The following is a 19,878-nucleotide window of genomic DNA, read 5'->3' on the forward strand; positions in this document are numbered from 1 at the left end:
CTTTCCTCTAAAGTTAATGTCTTCACATGGATACCAGGGAAGAACACAGATCATTCAGACCATTCGTCAGTCATTCTTAACTTTTACTACATGACCAACCCATCTTCTTTTACAATCATAAATTTCTGATGATACTCAAGAGATGGAATGGCATACAGGATCTAAAATATATTAGGAACATAGTTATAAGACCTAACAGCTAATGTGACAATGGCCAAAAACATGAAGGGATAATTTCTGAAGAACATACAAACTATTTACCACATGAAAAGATGCCCCATGTCCCTGATAGGCAGTATAAATCAAAACTACTTTAAGATACCACCTTGAAGCCACTAGAATGGCAAAAATAGCAAAACATCATCAAATTTAATGTTGATTGAGCTACAAGAAAACAGGTACTCTAATATATTTTTTGTGTAACTAGTCTGGTATAAATAGCAATATCACAGTAAGAGTTAAAAAACTGATCCTACCTTGACCCAAAAAGTCTGTTGCTAGGACTATATATCCAAAATATATTATAAAAAAAGAAAATGAGAGCTTATCTTTATAAAAATATTCACATCTGCCTTATTTATCTTTTTTAAAACTATATCCAGTGATTAAAGAATGGTTTAAAAATGACATGTTAATAGAAAATTAAGGCACTCCACTCCATTCTCCACACAGATGAACAAAAAAAAAATCTTCCTAAGGGATAGGACATTCCTAGGCTTGAAAATATTTAGTGGCTCCTTATTCATTTTAGGAAAAACACAAAGTCATCCTGGGTTTCAAAGCCCTCCACAATCCCCAATTCTAGCCCAAAAGACATACTAGCTGTCTCCTCAACTCTTGCCTATTTTCACCCCAAACTATCTCCCATGCCTGAAATACCCCTCCCACTTTACTTTGGCCTCCAAGGATTTTCCCTTCCCTGCAAGGTTAAGCTTTTCCAACACCGCTTAAACTAACTGATGTGCTTTCTCTTCTCAAAATACTTTGCTTTTGCCCATCTATACATATCATTTCCCAACAGAATTCCATACACTTGAAGGTAAAGCCTGTTTCCCTTTTATGCATAGCATAATGCTTGGAACATATTAGGTACTTAATAAAAATGCTTACTGAAATGGGTTGGATAAATATGAAGAATGTATGTAAACGTAAACACCTATGGGAAATGATACAAAGTAAGATTAGCAGAATCAGAACTGTATACGTATTGACAACTAAGGTCTATAGGTGGGCCAAGACAACGTAATAAAAATAACATTACTGCCTAGATCAGTTTACTTATTCCATGCCATCCCAATCAAGCTACCAAAGGATTACTTTATAGAGCTAGAAAACAAACAAAATTCATTTGGAAAAACAAAAAGTTAATTATCTCAAAGGAAATAATGAAAAAAGTAGGAAAGGGGCCTAAACCAGATCTCAAATTCCACAACAAAGTAGCAATCATCAAAAAAATTTGGTACTGGTTAAGAAATAGTGAGGTAAGTCAGTGGAACAGACTAAACACATAGTCTATGGACGCAGATGAGCGCAGTAGTCTGGATCCCAGCTATTAGGCAATAAGTCATTATTTAACAAAAACTCTTGGGAAAACTGGAAAACAGAATAGAAGAAATTAGGTACAGACCAACATTCACACCATATAACAAGGTAAGTTCCAACTACCTATATAACTTAGACATAAGGGATGAAATCAATTAGAGGAGGATAGAATAAATTACCTGTTAGACCTATAGCCAGAGGATAAGTTCATGACTAAACAAAAAGAGAGGTTCACAGGAGTAAAATGGGCAATTTTGATTACATAAAATTAAAAAGTTTTGCCCAAACAAAACCAATGCAGCTAAAATTAGAAGAGAAAGGTAAATGGAAAAACATTGCTACAGCAAGGTTGTCTGATAAAGATCTCATTTCTAAGATCTATAGGAGCTGATTCAAATTTATAAGAATAAAAGCCATTTTCCAATTGATAAATGATCAAAGGATATGGATGGGCAATTTTCAGAAAAAGAAATTCATGCTATCAATAGCCATATGAAAAAATGCTCCAATTCATTGAGAATGCAAATTAAAATAACTTTGAGGTCTTACCTCATACCCACCAATTGGCAAAGTTGACAAAAGGAAAATGACAAATATTGGAGGGACTGTTGGAAAACAGGTGTGTTAATGCACTGTTGGTAGAGCTGTGATTTGGTCCAGCTAGCCAGTTTGTAACTCTGCCCTAAAAGCTATTAAATTATATACAATCTTTGAACCAGCAGTACCATTACTAGAGAGCAAAGAAAGATGAAAAGAACCCCTATGTACAAAAGCATTTATAGTTGCTGTTCGTATGGCGGCAAAGAACTGATGGGATGTTCATCAGTTGGGGAATGGCTGAACGAGTTATGGTATATGAACATGATGGAATGTTATTGTGCTATAAGAAATGATAAAGGGATAGTTTCAGAGAAACCTGGGAAGATTCTTATGAACTGATGCATAGTCAAGTAAACAGAACCAGGAGAACAGTTTATACAATTACAGCAATAATCCAATAACAAACAGCTTTGAAATACTTACAAATACAATAACCAACCATGATTAAACAAAGACTGATAAAAACATGTCTGGGGCGGCTAGGTGGTGCAGTGAATAGAGCAGCAGCCCTGAAGTCAGGAGGACCTCAGTTCATATCTAACACTTACTAGCTGTGTGACCCCATGTAAGTCACTCAATCCTGATTGCCTCCAAAAAACAAAAATAAATTTAAAAAAACCCCATGTTATCCACCTCTTGATAGATAGACCCCAAAAGTACCGATCAAGACATTTTTGGGGGCGGGGGGGAGGAGGTATGGAACACGGCCAATTCAGGAATTTTTTTTTTTTGCTTGACTATATATGTTTGTAATGGGTTTTGTTTTCCTTTCTCAATAAGGAAGGGGGACAGGCAGTGAGTGGGGTGGGTGGAGGAGTTGGGAAGGAGAGGTGAATTTTCACCAAAAAAACCCCTTATTTAAAGTGAAAACATAGATTTTTATAATTTGTTTTTATAATGACATTTCCCCTATATCCCTCTCAGAGAGCAATCTTTCATAACAAAAAAGAATTTTTTCAAAAGAGAAAAATAAATTCAGAAAAAAATTAAAACGGACATTATAGGCAATGTTCCACATCAGTGGACTCTCCCACCCCTGTGAAGGAGTGGATGAAGGAAGGTGGTGGTATCTTCTCATATCTCTTCTTTGGATCTAAGTTTGGTGTTTATAATTTTGCAACATTCTGTTTTAGTTGTTTCTGATATCCTTCTCCTAATTACACTGTTGAGGTCATTGTGTGTCCTGTTTTCCTGGATCTCCTTATTTCACTTTGCATCAGCTTATATAAATCTTTCTATGCTTCTTTGTATCAATCACTTTTGTTATTTTTAAAAGCACAATAATATTTTATTACATTCACATACTGCAATTTATCTATTTCCTAATCACTGGGCATTTATTTTGTATCTAGTTCTTTGCAACCACAAAAAGTATTGTAAATAATTTGGTGCATATGAATCCATTCCTTTTATTGATGACCTCTGTGGAGCATATAGATAGTAATTCTACTTTGTTAAATGCTAAGGGTTTTACTCTACATGTTTATTTGATCATTTCTCTTTCTTTATGGCTATTAAGCATATAATAAATTGTAAAAGGTTTTCACGTAAAGTTTTCATAAAGCATAGCATTCTAGTAAGAGCAAGAGAAACCAAATACTTAATGATCACCTCCCATGTGCAAAGCAATACTTTAGGTCACAGGTGTCAAATTCCCAGAGTGAAGTCCTAACCAAATTAAAATATAATTGGGAAATATTTAACAAAACAAATTAAAATACAATACAACATAATGTTAATTTGTGGTTTTCTAAGTTAATATGTGGCCTACAGGGATCCATTTCTATTTGAGTTTGACACCACTGTGATAGGTGATGTGGTAACTGTAAATGAGAAGATTAAAACTGATCCTGTGTAATTTTCTTATTGATCCTATTTATAAGCAATTGAGTTTGTCTGGTAACTGCTTTTGTCCTGTAAGTGCTTAAGTCATGGTTCTTTGTCTCTGAACTTAGTTCAGAGTTCAGCTGACCTGTAGTAGATTAAATTTAAAAGTCTTATCTATTCTTGCTTCAAGGAATTTTGCTAACTTTGGGACATGTGTGTGAACAGAAAGGGAGTCAGGTCTGATATCTTCCTAATATCTTTACTCCACCAAGCTATCCTTCAAGGATGTCTGGTTTGTCGTCCAAAAAGTCTGGGCTGCTATCTGACCACCTAGACTTAAACAATAAGCACTTCTTAGTCTCCTGAGAAAAGAAGGGGGGGCATTACTAGTCCCCATTACCAAACTTCCAACCAATCATGTTGCCCTTAATTCCATGATGTCATCTACCCTGTTCTGTTCTTTGTTCTATACTTGCTGAAATCCTATGTAAGGGGAACCGTCCTCTTGCTTGGGGTCTTTGGCATTAATGGAAGCAAGCCACTGACCCATTTATTGAAAGGTAGCATGCCCCTGTTAATAAATGCTATCTTGTGTGGAGATCTGCCTCAGTTTATTCTTCTGTTAAAATTCAAACATGACACAAATAAGTGTAAAACATTGTTCTAGTTCTTAAGATCACACTCTAATTAATCATTAAGAAATAATATAACATTAAGCAACCTCATTAAATTTTTGATCATGACAAGTTGGAATCAACCATAGAAACTGGAGAACCTTATGTGTTGCATGCACTAGGGTGACTCCACACTCCCACTGATGTGTTGAATCAGAGTCTAAGGTTAGCCTTAGGGAGTTTGAGGGTGGGGGACATTTTTCTAATGCTGTAGTGCATGAATCCCAATCATCTTTTAGAAAAGTATATTTATTAAGATAATATAGTTAGTATAAAACATCCCCCCCCCCAAAAAAGTCTGTAATACAATGACCCACAAATACAGTCTAAGGGAAAGTAGGCTCAAGCTTGGAGAGCACATGTAACAAAGTGGGCACAGCTCCTAGAAGTCCTTTTGCTGGAGTCTTCAAGAAGTTTCCCTCAGATATGTATAATGTTCTTCTGAGTTATTTGTAGAGCTATGCCTCTGTGTCTAGTCTATCCTTGGCTCCTAATCTAAATACTGTAGTTAGTTGTTAATTGTTCCAGAGACACTGCTATGATGCTAATAGAAGATAGGAAGTCTTAAGTACCTTTGAAGGTCACAAGATCTTCCTCTGGTCAAAGGCAGGTAGGAGAAGGACTGAAATCCAGGGCTCTGCTTCTCTTTTTTCTCCCTGCCCCCAAGTCAATTCCTTCTTACAGGTTTAGCAGGAATGCCCTCTCCTCTGCTTGCTCAAATATACCAGGTTCTGAACTAGCTCCCTGATTTTATACAGGCCCTACAGGGAGTTAGTTTTTTCAACTAATCCAAATATGCTTCCTATACAAGCCACTCCAACTGATCAAGGACTTTTTTTGCACTTAAAGTCTATGATTGAATGACTTATTCTCAGCTGATTTAAAGTATCACAAGCAACATTTTAGCACTTACGTTAAGTGGAATGGGATATTTTGACCTAAATCAGTCAATCCTGACCTTTACACTTTAAAGACAGAATTAGAACTCAAAGCAACCTAGTATGCCAAGAAAATAGTTAAAATACAATAATGCAAACAAAAATAAATAAATTCAAAATGATTGATATGCAGGAAGTAAAGAGCAAAAATGCAAGCTGTATAATAACCAGGCTAACTAGGGTGGAAAAATGAAGTTTGCTACAAAGCAATGAGAAACAAAATGATACTGCATATAGGAGTCAGAACTTAAATTCTATTTTATAACATAAATACATATATGTATTCAAAGCAACTGGAACTATGGTGTAAAAGAACATGAAGTCCCATTACATTCAACAACAGTTCATATTTTCACAGATTTAAGAGCTGATAGGGACCTTAGAAATCATCTACTCTAACTCTTTTATTTTACATATGAGGGAATTTAGACCCAGTTAAGTAAAATAATTTGCACAAGGTCATCTAGATATTAAATGGACTAGCTCTCTGACATCTCTACTGTACCATGCCCCTTGTGATAAATTCCTTCTCTCCAAAAAGGGATGAAAAAAGAGCTTGAAAATAGCTAGAAAATAACCAATGTTGGAAGGAGCCTCTCTTCTAGCAGGTAGTTATTTTTTCCCTTGTATTTTCATATCTGTAGGCATCACAGAAGTCCTTGAATATCATAAAAGACAATTGTCAGCAGAAAGTTTTGAGCTCTAGCAGGGCTTTTATAAATTCAGGATTCTATACCTCTCTCAAAGAGGATTCTCCTTCATTTTCCTGGGGTTTGAGCTGTCAGAATGCACTTGGCAAATTTTGTTCTTTTTGGCATGACTGGTGGCAATAACAAGAGAAGATGGTGAGAAGGTACTGTACCTGAGCTGCTAGACAAGAGGTGCAGACCATTCACTACTGGACACACAAGGAAACAGAAAGAGCTGGAATATGATGAGAATTCCCTTTCCTCCTTTCTCCCATGTAACTTTGAAACTGGGATGCTGATAGCACTTCCATTAAAAAAAGCCTTTGGATCCATTTTTTTAAAGTAATATTTTATTTTCCCCCCAGTTACACATAAAAACAATTTTTGACATTCATTGTTTTTTCTTCAAGTTTTTAGTTCCAAATTCTATCCCTCCCTCTATCCCTTCCTCCTTCATGAAACAGTAAGCAATTTGATATAGGTTATATATGTGCAATCATGTAAAACATTTCCACATTAGTCATTTTGTGCAAGAAAGCAGAGAGAAAGAAAGAAAGGAGAGAGAGAATGAAAGACAGGAAGGAAGGAAATAGGTTTCAGTCTGTATTCAGACATCAGTTCTTTCTCTGGAGGCGGATAGCATTTTTCATCTTGAGTCCTTTGGGATCGTCTTGAATCATTGTATTGCTGAGAATAACCAAGTCATTCACAGTTCTTCATCATATAATATTGCTGTTACTGTGTATAATGTTTTCCTGGTTCTGCTTACTTCATTTTGTACTCTGGATCCATTTCTAAAATACTAGATCATAGGATTAAAGATTTAAAGCTGCATGGAACCTTAGAACTTATCTGATCTAACCCCTTTATTTTACAGATGAGGAAACTGAGGTTCAGAGAGGTCAGGTGGCTTTTCCAAGGTCATATAGGTAGTAACAAAGTCAGGATTTAAACTTGGATCCTTTGACTCCAAATTCAGTATTCTTTTCATTATTTAATTCAAAATTCAAACCTTGGTAGATGCAATGAGGGCTCTGCCACTTTAGGGATTTTAAAAACAAGCTATGTTTGATTCTTTGAAACATGAAAAGTAAATGCAATCTAATTTAAATGCCAAATAAATGAATTTTTGATTCAAATTGAGGAGACTAGAACAAAAAGACTGCAAAACAGTCTGCCAAAGAGCTAAGTGAGTTTATGAATCATCATGGGAATATCTTTTTTCCTGGACTTTAGACTCTACTATGTGGGGAGGTGAGAGAAGGAGGGAGGAGGAAGTAGGAAAATACAGAGACTTTGGAAAGTTAGTAATACCTGCACATGGAGAAAGTGACTAAGGTCTGCTAGGTCTTGCTAGTACAGTCAATCCTCAACATCTGCACATTTAACTTTCATGAATTCAAGCATTTGCATGACTTTATTAGTAACCCCATTTTCACTTTCGAGTTGGCAACCATAAACATTTGAGGCTATGGAGAGTAGAGAAAAAAATGAGAGACATGATACACACAAGTCAGTGGAATGCCTGGTATCCTACTATGCATTTCACTGGTCTTATTCACCCTGCTGTTATGAAGAGCTCTCCATGTACTATTAGCCTTTAAAACTCAAGTTTTATGTTGCAATTATGCCCTCAAAGACTAGTCCTTTGGACTCTAAGGTGATGTTGAAACCTCACCAGTCTCATCATCTTCCCATAGCAGCAACTAAAGGCCTAGCAACCTCTCCCATCATTTTTAGAGGGTGGCCAAAGTAGAGAGGTTCACAGCAGTAGATTATACTGCACAATGCCCTCACACTGCCATCTGACACAGTGGAAAGTAAGATTCAGGGTAAAAAATATTTTAGTTTTAAGAATTTTATTTGCTGTACAGTATTTATAGTACAGTATTATAAAAAGTGGATATTGTCTGAAATCAATGTTTCTTTTCTTGAGATGTTAGCACAAAAGGTCACAAAATTTTAGGGAATTACTAGTGAGAAAAAATGTTTTGCATGTTACCAATTTGATTTTGTGTATTGCATTTTATGGGTTATTTCATGGTTACTATGTTAGTAAAATTGTATATTATCAGAATTAATGTTTTGTTATAAAGAACTGTATGCAGAAAAGTGTATTTCTAGCAATCTGTAGCAAAAGATTACAGTTTTTGATGGTTGCAAGAACCTAAACTCCTATTTGGCACAGTTTAGATGTATCAACCTTCCCATTTTTGACCTGTGCACCGTTTTCTAGGAATGTTACCCCCACAAAGGTTGGGGATTGACTGTACATGCACAGTAGCTTGAACTGGTAGTTAAAGCTTAAGAGTACCACCTGGTGGCTTCACTAGATATAGCAATGGGAATAGCTAACTATTCTAGCCACACAACTCTAATAGTACATGAAGCACTGCTCTCTATGAGGATATGTTGCTTAAAAGCATATTAAGAATATATAAACAGGGAGGATAGGCACATTAATGGACTATTGGTTTTTGAATCATTAATAGGAATATCTTTACTCCTATATGATTCTGTAATGCAAATTAGAATTGCTAAAAAGGCACTGAACTGTACATAGCCATTTATCTAGTGATATCACTATTAAGCCTATATAACCAAGAAATTAAAGAAGGGAAAGGACCTATATGACCAAATATAGCTGCACTTTTTGTTACAGCAAAGAACTGGGAACAAAATAGATACCCCTCCATAAGATAGCTTAATAAAAGTGTGAATGCAATGGAATATTATTGCACTATAAGAAATGATGAGTATGACAAATTCAGAGAAACTTAGGAACACTTGTATGAATAGATGGAGAATGAATTAAGAAGAACCAGGAGGACAAATTTCATGACCATAAGTATGTAAAGTAATTAGGGGTTTGAAAAGTGACTGATCTCTTGAGATTTGCAGTTAAGAGTGACAAGCATTCCTTCACAGCCCTGAATGTGATTTGGGACTATCATGATGTTTCAGTCAGTTTCCCATGAATGCAAGAAACATAAAAGTATTAGAGAAAGAGGTCTATTTAGTTTTTTTTGTTTGTTTTGTTTGTTTTTAAAGGCAATTAAGGGGTTAAGTGACTTGCCCAAGGTCACACAGCTAGTAAGGGTCAAGTGTTTGGTCTGAGGCCAGATTTGAATTCAGGTCCTCCTGACTTCAGGGCCTGTGCTTTATCCACTGCGCCACCTAGCAGCCCCTGAAAGTGGTCTATTTAGAAGGAAAGTTTGTTAATAATAGCACGACAGTTTCAGAATATACAATGGGAAGTCAGATGAGGATAGAAGTGTTGAAGGGTAAAGCTGAGATGGACAGGATTGAGAGAGGAGGGGACAGTAGCAAAAAAAAAAAAGATTTCTACTTAGTGATTCTGAACCACAGGGAATGAGGATAGGAATCTAATTACTGGGGATATAAAGAAAAAATTATCGTAGATATTTTGAACAGCTAAGAAATAGGGATATAGACAGAAAAAATATTACAGAAAGTTATTTTTAAGGAAACTGAGGAACACTGAAATCTGAAATATTTCCACTTAAAACACCTTGTAACATAGAATTGTAGAATCTCAAAACTGGAAGGAACCTCAGTGGTCATCTATTCTATCCCATACCTGGACAGGAGTCTTATAGACATTTCCAACAAGTAGTCATACTTAAAGACCTTCAGTAATGGGAACTCAATATATTAGTTCATCTTTAAAGAACAAGTATATGGCTAAGTAGTTATTGATACTATCTAAATTACAAACTACTAATATTGCTATTAATGAATTTATTTATTAATGAGCAACTCTATGTGTGCTTTGATATTCTATCTACTTATCTACTTCTATTTTGCATGATGGATCTTGGATTCCAGATTGAAGTATTCTACATTCCAAATTCTCCTAATTGCCTCCTAAAAAAAAGTTCAAATTCATCAGCTTATTATCTGTAAGGATTCCATTCCTATTTATCTTTAAAAAAAAAAGTTTGAGTTCTCTTATCACTAGAAGTCTTTTAAGTATGACCACTTGTTAGGGATGTTACAGAGAGGCCTTCTGTTTAGGTATGAAATAGACTAAATTACCACTGAAGTTTTTCCAACTATGAGATTCTATGTTGCAAAATATTTTAAAAGCAAAAATACTACAGATAGATTTCAACATACTGTCATCTCCCCAAGATAAGTTTCTATAAAATTCTTTCTGTTCTTACTAGAAATAAGGTGAATCTTAATTCTACTTAATTGGTTCAGGAAAAAAAATCCATTTAGCATGTCACATTTTTTTTTTCTTTTTGGTGTAGGAACTATGATTTTATCTATGTGAGGAACTTTCCCTATAGATGCACATCAGTAATTTATAGCTTCAAAGAGTTGTCTGGAAATATGTAAAGGTTAAGTGATTTTTTAAATGATCACAAAACTAGTGTTAGGCAAAATATGAATTCATCTCTTCTTGACTTCAAGGTCTTCTTTCTATCTACCATGCCACATTATCTTTTAGAAATATATAGGAACTGAGGGGCAGCTAGGTGGCGCAGTGGATAGGGCACCAGCCCTGAAGTCAGGAGGACCTGAGTTCAAATTCGACCCCAGACGAAACACTTGACACTTAGTAGCTGTGTGACCCTGGGCAAGTCACTTAACCCCAATTGCCTAAAAAACAAAAAAAACAAAACAGAAATACATAGGAACTGAAAATAATGTTTTAGATGAAAGAAGGATTGAACAGAGCTTTTGTCCAGACTAACTGCAAACTAACAAAAATACTGAATCCCCCAAATTATTTAAATTTACCTAATAAAAACTAATAAGATCAAATCACTGTTTTTCCTGACCAATTAATTTATATTCCAATTTCTATGATCCTCCCTTGTTCTTGAGTTCATTCTATTTATTGTTACTTGGTTTAGTGACTTCTTCCTTTCATTTTGTTTGTTTGCTTTGCTAAGCAATGGGGTTAAGTGACTTGCCCAGGGTCACACTGCTAGTAAGTGTTATGTGTCTGAGGCCAGATTTGAACTCAGGTCGTCCTGACTCCAGGGCCAATGCTCTATCCACTGCACCACCTAGCTGCCCTGATTTCTTCCTTTCTTCTGGAAGCTTATTATATGGTTTCCTTGCTTTTATAGCACTTAAAATTTAACTACCACGTAGCTAAGAATATTCAATCTTGGGTTCTTCATTTTCAAGGTTCTGTGGTTTCTATTTGTGGTGTGATGTTTTTCCTCCCCACATTTAATTTTTTTCTAATTAATAAGCATTTATACTCTCTTTCTTCCACTTTCTCCCACAAATGAAAAATAAAAAACTTGTAACAAAAATGCATATTTAAATAAAAAATTCTCACATTGATTAGGCTCCAAAATATCTCTCATTCTCTATTTTAAGTCTCTCACTTCTCTGGCAGGAGGTAGGTATCATGCTTCATCTTCAGTGTCTTGGTTTGTCTGTGAACTGGTCAGAGTTTCAAAGTAGTTGTGTTTTTTTTTTTACTTTTACTTTTTTTTTTTCAGGCAATTGGGGTTAAGTGACTTGCCCAGGGTCACTTTTTTTTTTAATATAATATTTTCATTACATAAACGCTATCTTAGTTCTTCATACCTGTGAACTAGTTTATATAAATCATTTTTCCAGTTTACTCTGAAACTGAAAAATTTTGTCATTTCTTATGGTACCATATTCCATTACATTCACATGCCATAATTTGCATAGTCATTCCCTCGGAAGTGAGCACCTCTGTTTCACGTTTTTGATCTGAAAAATTCCTGGTTGTTGGGGAGGTGTGTGTGTATATGCAGCAATTCTTGGAAATTTGCTTTAAGGATTTCCTCAAATACATTACCCAAATTCTTTTTTCTAGGTTTTAGGGGGATGTAAGTAATTCTGGGATTGCTACATCAAGATATTGTTTCTAGATCTATTACGCAGTTTTACATTTTCCAATAATATTAATAATTTGGTGATTTTTTGAGATGTTCTGCATTCTGTGCTATTTTGCTGTACACATTGCTGCTATGGATTAAACATTTTTTTTCCTATTCTCTTTTCCATGTTGGTTATTTTTTTCATTCTTTTAAAAATTTTTGCTTAAGTTCATTAGGTGACTATTTCTTTTTTCAAGCTCTTCTATTATTTGTTCTTGGGATTTTCTTAGCATGGTCAATTTTTGTGTAATTTTTTTCAATGTGTCATTTATCCTTTTGAGTACATCTCTCAGGATATCTACATGGTTTCTTTTTCTATTTTTGTTTCTTCTCATACTTCAGCAGTTTCAATTGCTTTATAATACAATAATCTTCTTGCTAATTTTTTATTACAGTTAATTTTTATTTTCTTGTGTAGGTGTACATGTGTTTTATTATTTATCTTCTCTTTGATGTTTCTCTTTGTTGAGTTTTGTTTGTTTGGTTTTCTTGTGGGACTTTTGAGAAACCTGTTCCCTTTAACTCTCAACTGATATTTTGGATCAGTTTCTTTGGCCAATTAACTTCAGTAGGCTTTTGATGCTAGATTATACAAATGCATCAACCTAGATTACTCTGCAAGGATATTTTTCACAGGTTTGAGTTGAATAGATTACTTGGGTGTACCCAAAGTTTGTTTTAGGAATGCAAAGGGAGGGGAAAAACCTTAAGAATTTCTTTTAGTTTTCAGTGTTGATTATTTTATTTCACTAATAGCTAATGTTATAGTACCTGTGGTCACATCCTGTAGGAGAAAAAACTAGTTTGTTTCTTCAGTGTCTAACCAAACTTCAGACAATTCAATTTGTATTTCATACTGAGAGTGTCTGCATCTTTGAAATATCACAAATATTTTATTTAATAAAAATTACTATCCCATGTCAATGTCATCATTCTCAAGCAAATATATGGTCAATGGCAATATCATGTGGTACATTTCCCCCATGTTTGGTGCTTTTTAAATCTGGGAAAAAGTAAAAAAAAATTAAAAAAAGAATTGGACTAGATGAACTCTCAGGAGCTCCCTTCAAGCTCTAACATGATCCTATACTGTTTACAGGAGCATGTCATGTAGGAAACCAAAAACTGTCCATTTTTAAGATTAAAATATCAAATATAAAAACAGTACCTTTTTAAATACAAGCTGTATAAATTGTAATAGCTAAAGCTAACAGCCTATTCTTATATGAAGTATAATCATTTTATGAAGGAAATACAAAAATGAAAATGCATAAATTTAATATGTTACATGTAAATTTTTATTTTAAAAAGTCCTTACCTCTTCACAGCACCGTCTGCTTACAATAGCCCTATAGTCAATCCTATCCCAAAGCTGATCCCTTAACTTTAAGAAATTAGGAAACAATTTCCTCCAGTTTTTTCCCAAAGCCCATGGAAAAATTTCATACTTTGATTCTTCTTCATCTTCTTCAACTGTATTAGCCAGATACCTATAAAAATGTAATACAATAATATATTGTCATAATATCATGAAACAGAATATCTAATCTTATCCCTACCTTCACTTAATGTTATATTAAATAAATATACAGAATATTAAAACTCCATTATAAAGCACCAATATGAATCCATTTTATTCCATTGTGGGTCAAATTCTGTAGTTATATGTAGTCTCTCATTTATTTGGTGTTTTCTACCCCATCTAGCACAGTGATCGTCTTAAATACCTCTCAATCGACTAAAAAAGAAAAAGCCAATAATATAAATGACCAGTGTATTCTCACACCAGGACTCTAAAGGGGATGCTACCTTCATATTGTAGTGGAAAGACTATTAGGCCTGGGTTGGAGTTCCAGCTCTACCACTGACTAGGTAAACCTGTGGACAATCACAACCTCTCTGAGTGTTAGTTTCTTTATATGTAAAATGGGAATAATAATATTTATACTACTTACCTCACAGAGCTGTTATGAGGACCAAATTAAATAATATGTGTAAGGTATTCTGAAAACTCTAAAACTTAACAGAAATGTGAGTTACTGTAAATAATTTTTTTAAACAAATACTTCACGTTTATATTGCATTTTATAGTTTAAAAAGCACCTTTTCCACAACCTTGTGAAGTATTATTCTGTCCATTTCACATATGAGGAAACTGAGGTTCAGAGACATGAGGTGACTGGCTCATGATCACACAGCTAGGGATAGGATAGGATTTGAACCCAGATCTTCAATTCAAGATAAGGACTATTTCTACTATATCATACTTCTTTTCAAAATAACTATAAACATGTTTATATATACATGAGCATAAAATTCTTCGTAAATACAAGCATTTGATAAATTATGTTACACATGTATGTGCTTTCCTTTAGTTTAAAATCTTGAGAGTAAGGTCCATGTCTTCTAATTGTCATTATATAAAGTACAAAGAACTGTAGCCAACCCACAGCTAGGTACCAATCAGTGTGAATAATGGTTTCTGTGAAGTGATTGGATGTATTTAAATTTGTATTATTCAAATTCATAATTATATAAAATATGGTCATTGATTCCTCCAATGGAAATATGTAGTGTAACTTCCATTTTCCTCTCTGCATTTGGAAATGTATATTTATTCCATATTAAGGGATGGAATACATGCCTTTCTTTAATGGCTGATTCAGATTTGCATTTGCCTTAAGAATTACTCTTTTGCTGCTGATAGACTGCATAGCATTCAACTTATTTTATCCATTTCATAGTTATGTGTTTAAACTTTTTTGTTTTGTTTTTGCTAGGCAATGGGGTTAAGTGACTTGCCCAGGGTGACACAACTATAAACTTTTTAAATATCACCGGTTCTCCTATAAACTGGAAATTGTGCTTACAAGTAATGGTCCTGAATAGCAGCACTGCATTCAAGTACAAAGTACATAGAAAAAGCTAGTGTTAAAAAAAAACAACTGCACTAATGCTCTTGGGACACTTTGTATATTCTTTCCTGCTACATGACAGAAGTCTGACCCATAAAGACTTAAGAACTGAGCTATTATCATTTAACAGATTAGAAAATTGAGGTAAAATGACTAAATTCAGTGGAAGAGCTCAGAAACAAAAGTATTCTCATGTCATAAATCACTGTTTTATACTAAGCCATGTGTACTAAAAGGCAGTGAGGAATGAATATTTTCTTGTTCTGTGAATGAATTTTCACAATGGACATCTACAACTGAAATATTTTAGAACAATAAGTATTCTGATGACACACAAACTGGCAATTTGAAATTAAATACTCATCTTGGAAAAATATTTTTAAAAAATTTGCAGCCCTATAAAATAAAATTAAGTAATTGAACGGAAGCAGCTTTTAAAAAGTACAAAGCACTGAAGAAATGCAAGTATTAATACCACTAAATTAGTATTTTGGTCTATGAAGAAAAATAAAGGTTAGCCATAGTGCAAAATAAAGTCTGGGAAAAGGACATAAAAACATCCTTTTCCAAAGTAAAAAACAAACTTTTACATAAGAATATCTCTTAAACCAAAGGCAATGACTTTAAATAAAGTTTGCTTTAAGTTGTTACTTCATACCGAAGAAAGAACTTTATACAGAAAAAATTCTCTTATACAACTAGATGAAAGAAAATATACTTACAGAGCAATAAAGAAATTTATTCTGGTATGCTCGCTTATACTAAACTTAGCCCTCCTGAAGTAAACAAAGGTCATAGCCAGAAGATACTAGAAGAAAAGGGTTAAAATTTTAATATTAATGCTTTATTTTCAAAGTAAAATTTATTTAAAATGTTTAACATCTTAAAATTTTTTTTGATGATTTAAGGCCCTAAAATATTAATACAAAATTTTAAACTTTATATATTCTTGGGAAAAAATATTTCTTTCTTTACATTTTATTTTTAAATTAACATTCTCTCCCTCCCATCTCACTTTAAAAAAAAAAAAAAATAAAATCCTTAAAACAAATTTGCATAGTCAAGCAGAAAAAAAAGTACACACTGTCTATGACCACAAACATATGTCTCATTCTGAATTTTAAATTGATCACTTTTCTATTAGGAATTTTCTATTAGTATCATGAAGAACATCGTCTATTAGCCCCATGAAATCATGATTGGTCATTGCAATGATCTGAAAGACTTAAGATCTCTGAAGTTTGTCTTTATAGTATTCTTATATAAATTGTTCTGACCTCTGCTCATTTCACTCTGCCTAAGTTCACACAAGTCTTCCCAGGTTTTTCTGAACCTATCCCTTTTGTTATTTCTCATGGGGCAATAGTATTCTGAATTAACATATTCATATTCCCCAATTGTTCAGCCATTTCTCAACTGATAGACACACCCTCGGTTTCCAATTCTTTCCTACTACAAAAAAAGGTGCTACAAATACTTTTAAATAGATAGATTCTTTTCTTTTTTTTGTGGCATAGGCCTAGTAAGGGAACCATAAAATTATGATAAGAATAGGCTCTTAAATTGAAAAACATTATTATAATATAATATTATCATAATATTTGTGTATGCTGACAAAACAGACCTCTTAAAAACTATGTAGCCAACTCATTTAAAAAATTGTTGGCTTTAAATGAGATAACATCAAATATTAGTATAATATAAAATTTTATATTTAGGTGGATGTGAAGAATATCTCTGTCTTATACTACAAAAGCATCGTATAGTATATTTAGTATGATATCATACTGGTATCACAGTACAATATTAAAACATTAATGGTAACCTAGAATTATTATTCCTTGCTAAGCACCTTATAGACTTGCCAAGAATGATTTAGGCTAGATCAAGATTAAATAATCAGAGGGCACTGAGGATAATAGAAAACTTATACTAAAGGAAAGCATCACCCCCTTGATTGAGCCAGAGAAATAAATGAGGTTAACAAGTGGAGCACTGTCTAGAAAGAATCTAAAGACCATAAGTGAGTAGTGAATCCCAAGCTTAGATTTTTTCATATAGAATTTTATTTTGATGTATCTTTGCAGTGATTTAAGTTGAACTCAGGTAATAAATTAATGTATAATGGAAACGAAATCACTCCTGAATAAAAGGGATTGCAAGTGACCTCATTATTCAACTGAAACAGTTCTTTCCAAAGTTTAATGATCTCTTAAGTGACAAATCTAATGATCTTTTCTCAATCCTCATTCTTCTTGACATCTTCCAGGCTTTGGTTTTTGTGACACTACTCTTAATTCTCCTACAGGTCTGACTATTCCTCAGTATCCTTTGTTGGACCTTCATGCAAGTAATGCCCACAAATTACTGGTGTTCCCCAAGGCTCTATCCTGGTCCCCTTTCTCTTCTCCCTCTCTACTATTTCATAAGCTAATATCATCAGCTCTTATAGATTCAATTATCATCTCCATGGTGATGATATCCAGATAGACTTATCTAGTCCTGTCTCTCTTGTCCTTCAGTTGTGCATCTCTAACTGCCAATAAGAAATCTCAAAATGGATCTCCTGAGGACATCTTAAACTCAACATGTCAAAAACTGAACCTATTACCTTTACCCTAAACCCTCCCCTTTTGCTACTTTTCTTATTACTTACTCTTATTACTGCTGAAGACATCACCATCCTCCTAGTCACCCAGTCTAAACACAAAAATATTTATAGCAGTAATTTGTTATAGCAAAGAATTGGATATCAAGGAGGCACCCATCAACTGGGAGATGGCTGAACAAATTATAACATATGAATATAATGGAATATTGCACTGAAAGAAATAAAAAGTGATTGATTCAGAGAAATCTAGTATGACTTGCATGACTCGATGCAAAATGAAGTAAGCAGAAGGAGAAAATTTTATATAACTACAATATTGTAAAGAATAACAACTTTGAAAGACTTAGGAATTCTGGTAAGTTCAACAACCAGCCATAATGTCAAAAGACTAGTAAAAGAATATGCTATCTTCTTCCTAATAGAAAACTGATCTACGTGTGGTGGAAACATGCTTTAAACATAATCAATGTATGGATCTGTTTTGCTTGATTAAGCTTATTTATTACAAGGGTTTTTGTTGGTTTTTCTTTTTTAATTGGTGGGAATGGGGAAGAGAGAAAGACTAGCAATAGTGATTCAATAAAAAGTAGAAAAGAAAAAAAAGAGGTCACTAAAACATTGAAAAAACAAGAAAACAGAACAGAAGGGGTGTGTGTGTGTGTGTGTGTGAGAGAGAGAGAGGCCAGCTAACTTTGAAACTTAATTTTTAACCTAAGCTATATGTAAATAGAGATTTGTAGTTTCCCATGCAAGCCTCTTTTTCTGTTCTTTGTATATGGAATACTTAACATTTGTAAAATTCAAAACAAAAAAATTTTTTTTAAATAATCTAACATCCAGACTTAGATAAGTTATAGTCCTTTTGAACCTGTCATATGAAAAAAACTTCAAGGGATTAGGAAAATTTAACTTGGAAAAGAAATAACTTGGGGAGAGAAGATAACTTTCTTGAAACATTTGAAATTCTTTTATCTAGAAGAGAACCTGAACTTACTCCATATGACTCCAGAAGGCAAAACTAGGACTGGTGGATGAAAATTATGGGGATATAGACTGGCTCAATATCAGGAATATAATTATGTAATAATCAAAGCTGTCTATAAGTATGATGAGCTACTTAGAAAATGAGCAGACACTTTCAATGTTCAAATAGTTGTTGACTATTTGAGAGGAATATCGTAAAAAAGATTAAGCTTTTAGGTTGAAAATGGAACTAGCTTAAGATCTAAGTTCTCTTTTGTCTTTATATCTTCAGTGCCTAGTTCATGGTAGACATTTAATGTTTGCTGAATTGAATTTTATTTGAAATCTTAAGATTTTATAGCAAATCTAAGTAGTTTAGTATTCGAAGTTTTCCATCAGCTATTTCTACTACTACTTCTTCAAACTCACTTTTCATCAATCTTCCTTGTTTCAGCTAAGGCCAGTTTGCTCACTGTCCCCTACTTAAACGCAATGTGCCCTTTTTGATGTTGTTCCTCCCACTACCTCTAATCTATCTTCCCAATCTAACACCTGTATTTCAAGGCAGCTCAAAATTTACCTCTTCCTGGGAGCCCTCCTTACATAATCCCTTCCCACCCTATTCTGATCACTTAAGTAGTAATCCAACATTTACTAAGCAAAGAAGTTTAAAACTTACTCTCTGTCCTCAAAAAGCTCAACCACTCCCTGACTTTACAATGGCATTTTCTGATCATCTTACCCAGATCAACTAGATGCAAACAAACGCCAACAGATAGCAATATGGCCACCTCCATATTACCCCCAGGACACAGCATCAAAGTTGCATTCCATCATTTTACAGGTAAGGCCACGTAGGCCCAAAGAATTGAACTGATTTGCCCTAAGTTACATGGGAAGTAAATGCTAATTCAACATTCAAACCCAGGTCTTTGACTCCAACTATAGTATACTTTCAACTATATATTATGGTGGCTACTGTGGAATTATGGTTTTTATATTAATCGATATATGTGTAATGAATATACTAATAATTTAGTTTTCTCAAGAGCTGCCTTTCTGATTCAGGAATGCAGCTTGAACTGATCAATCAAAACTTTGACAGTGTTCACAATCACTGGACTTTGAGTGAATCAAAGGCCTGCTTTGTGTGGCTATGAGCATTCTCAGGTTAGAGACTGGCTCAGTAAAAATCCTGTTAATACTACCTCCCTGTAGC

General features: G+C 34.0%; 1 protein-coding gene across 2 annotated transcripts in view; it reads right to left on the reverse strand.

Moving 5' to 3' along the window:
* SPDYA (speedy/RINGO cell cycle regulator family member A) overlaps positions 1 to 19,878 on the reverse strand; it is a 28,070-nt gene that overhangs the window by 1,523 nt on the left and 6,669 nt on the right. For both annotated transcript variants that reach the window (XM_027850292.1, XM_027850293.1), the window contains exons 4-5: positions 15,808 to 15,893; positions 13,489 to 13,660 (exon numbers count right to left, since the gene is read on the reverse strand). In XM_027850292.1, the coding sequence (XP_027706093.1) occupies positions 13,489 to 13,660; positions 15,808 to 15,893 (258 nt within the window). The remainder of the gene's footprint in view (positions 1 to 13,488; positions 13,661 to 15,807; positions 15,894 to 19,878) is intronic.

Source organism: Vombatus ursinus, unplaced genomic scaffold, assembly GCF_900497805.2.
Source record: "Vombatus ursinus unplaced genomic scaffold, bare-nosed wombat genome assembly UNPS02009062.1, whole genome shotgun sequence".
Lineage (NCBI taxonomy): Eukaryota > Metazoa > Chordata > Mammalia > Diprotodontia > Vombatidae > Vombatus > Vombatus ursinus.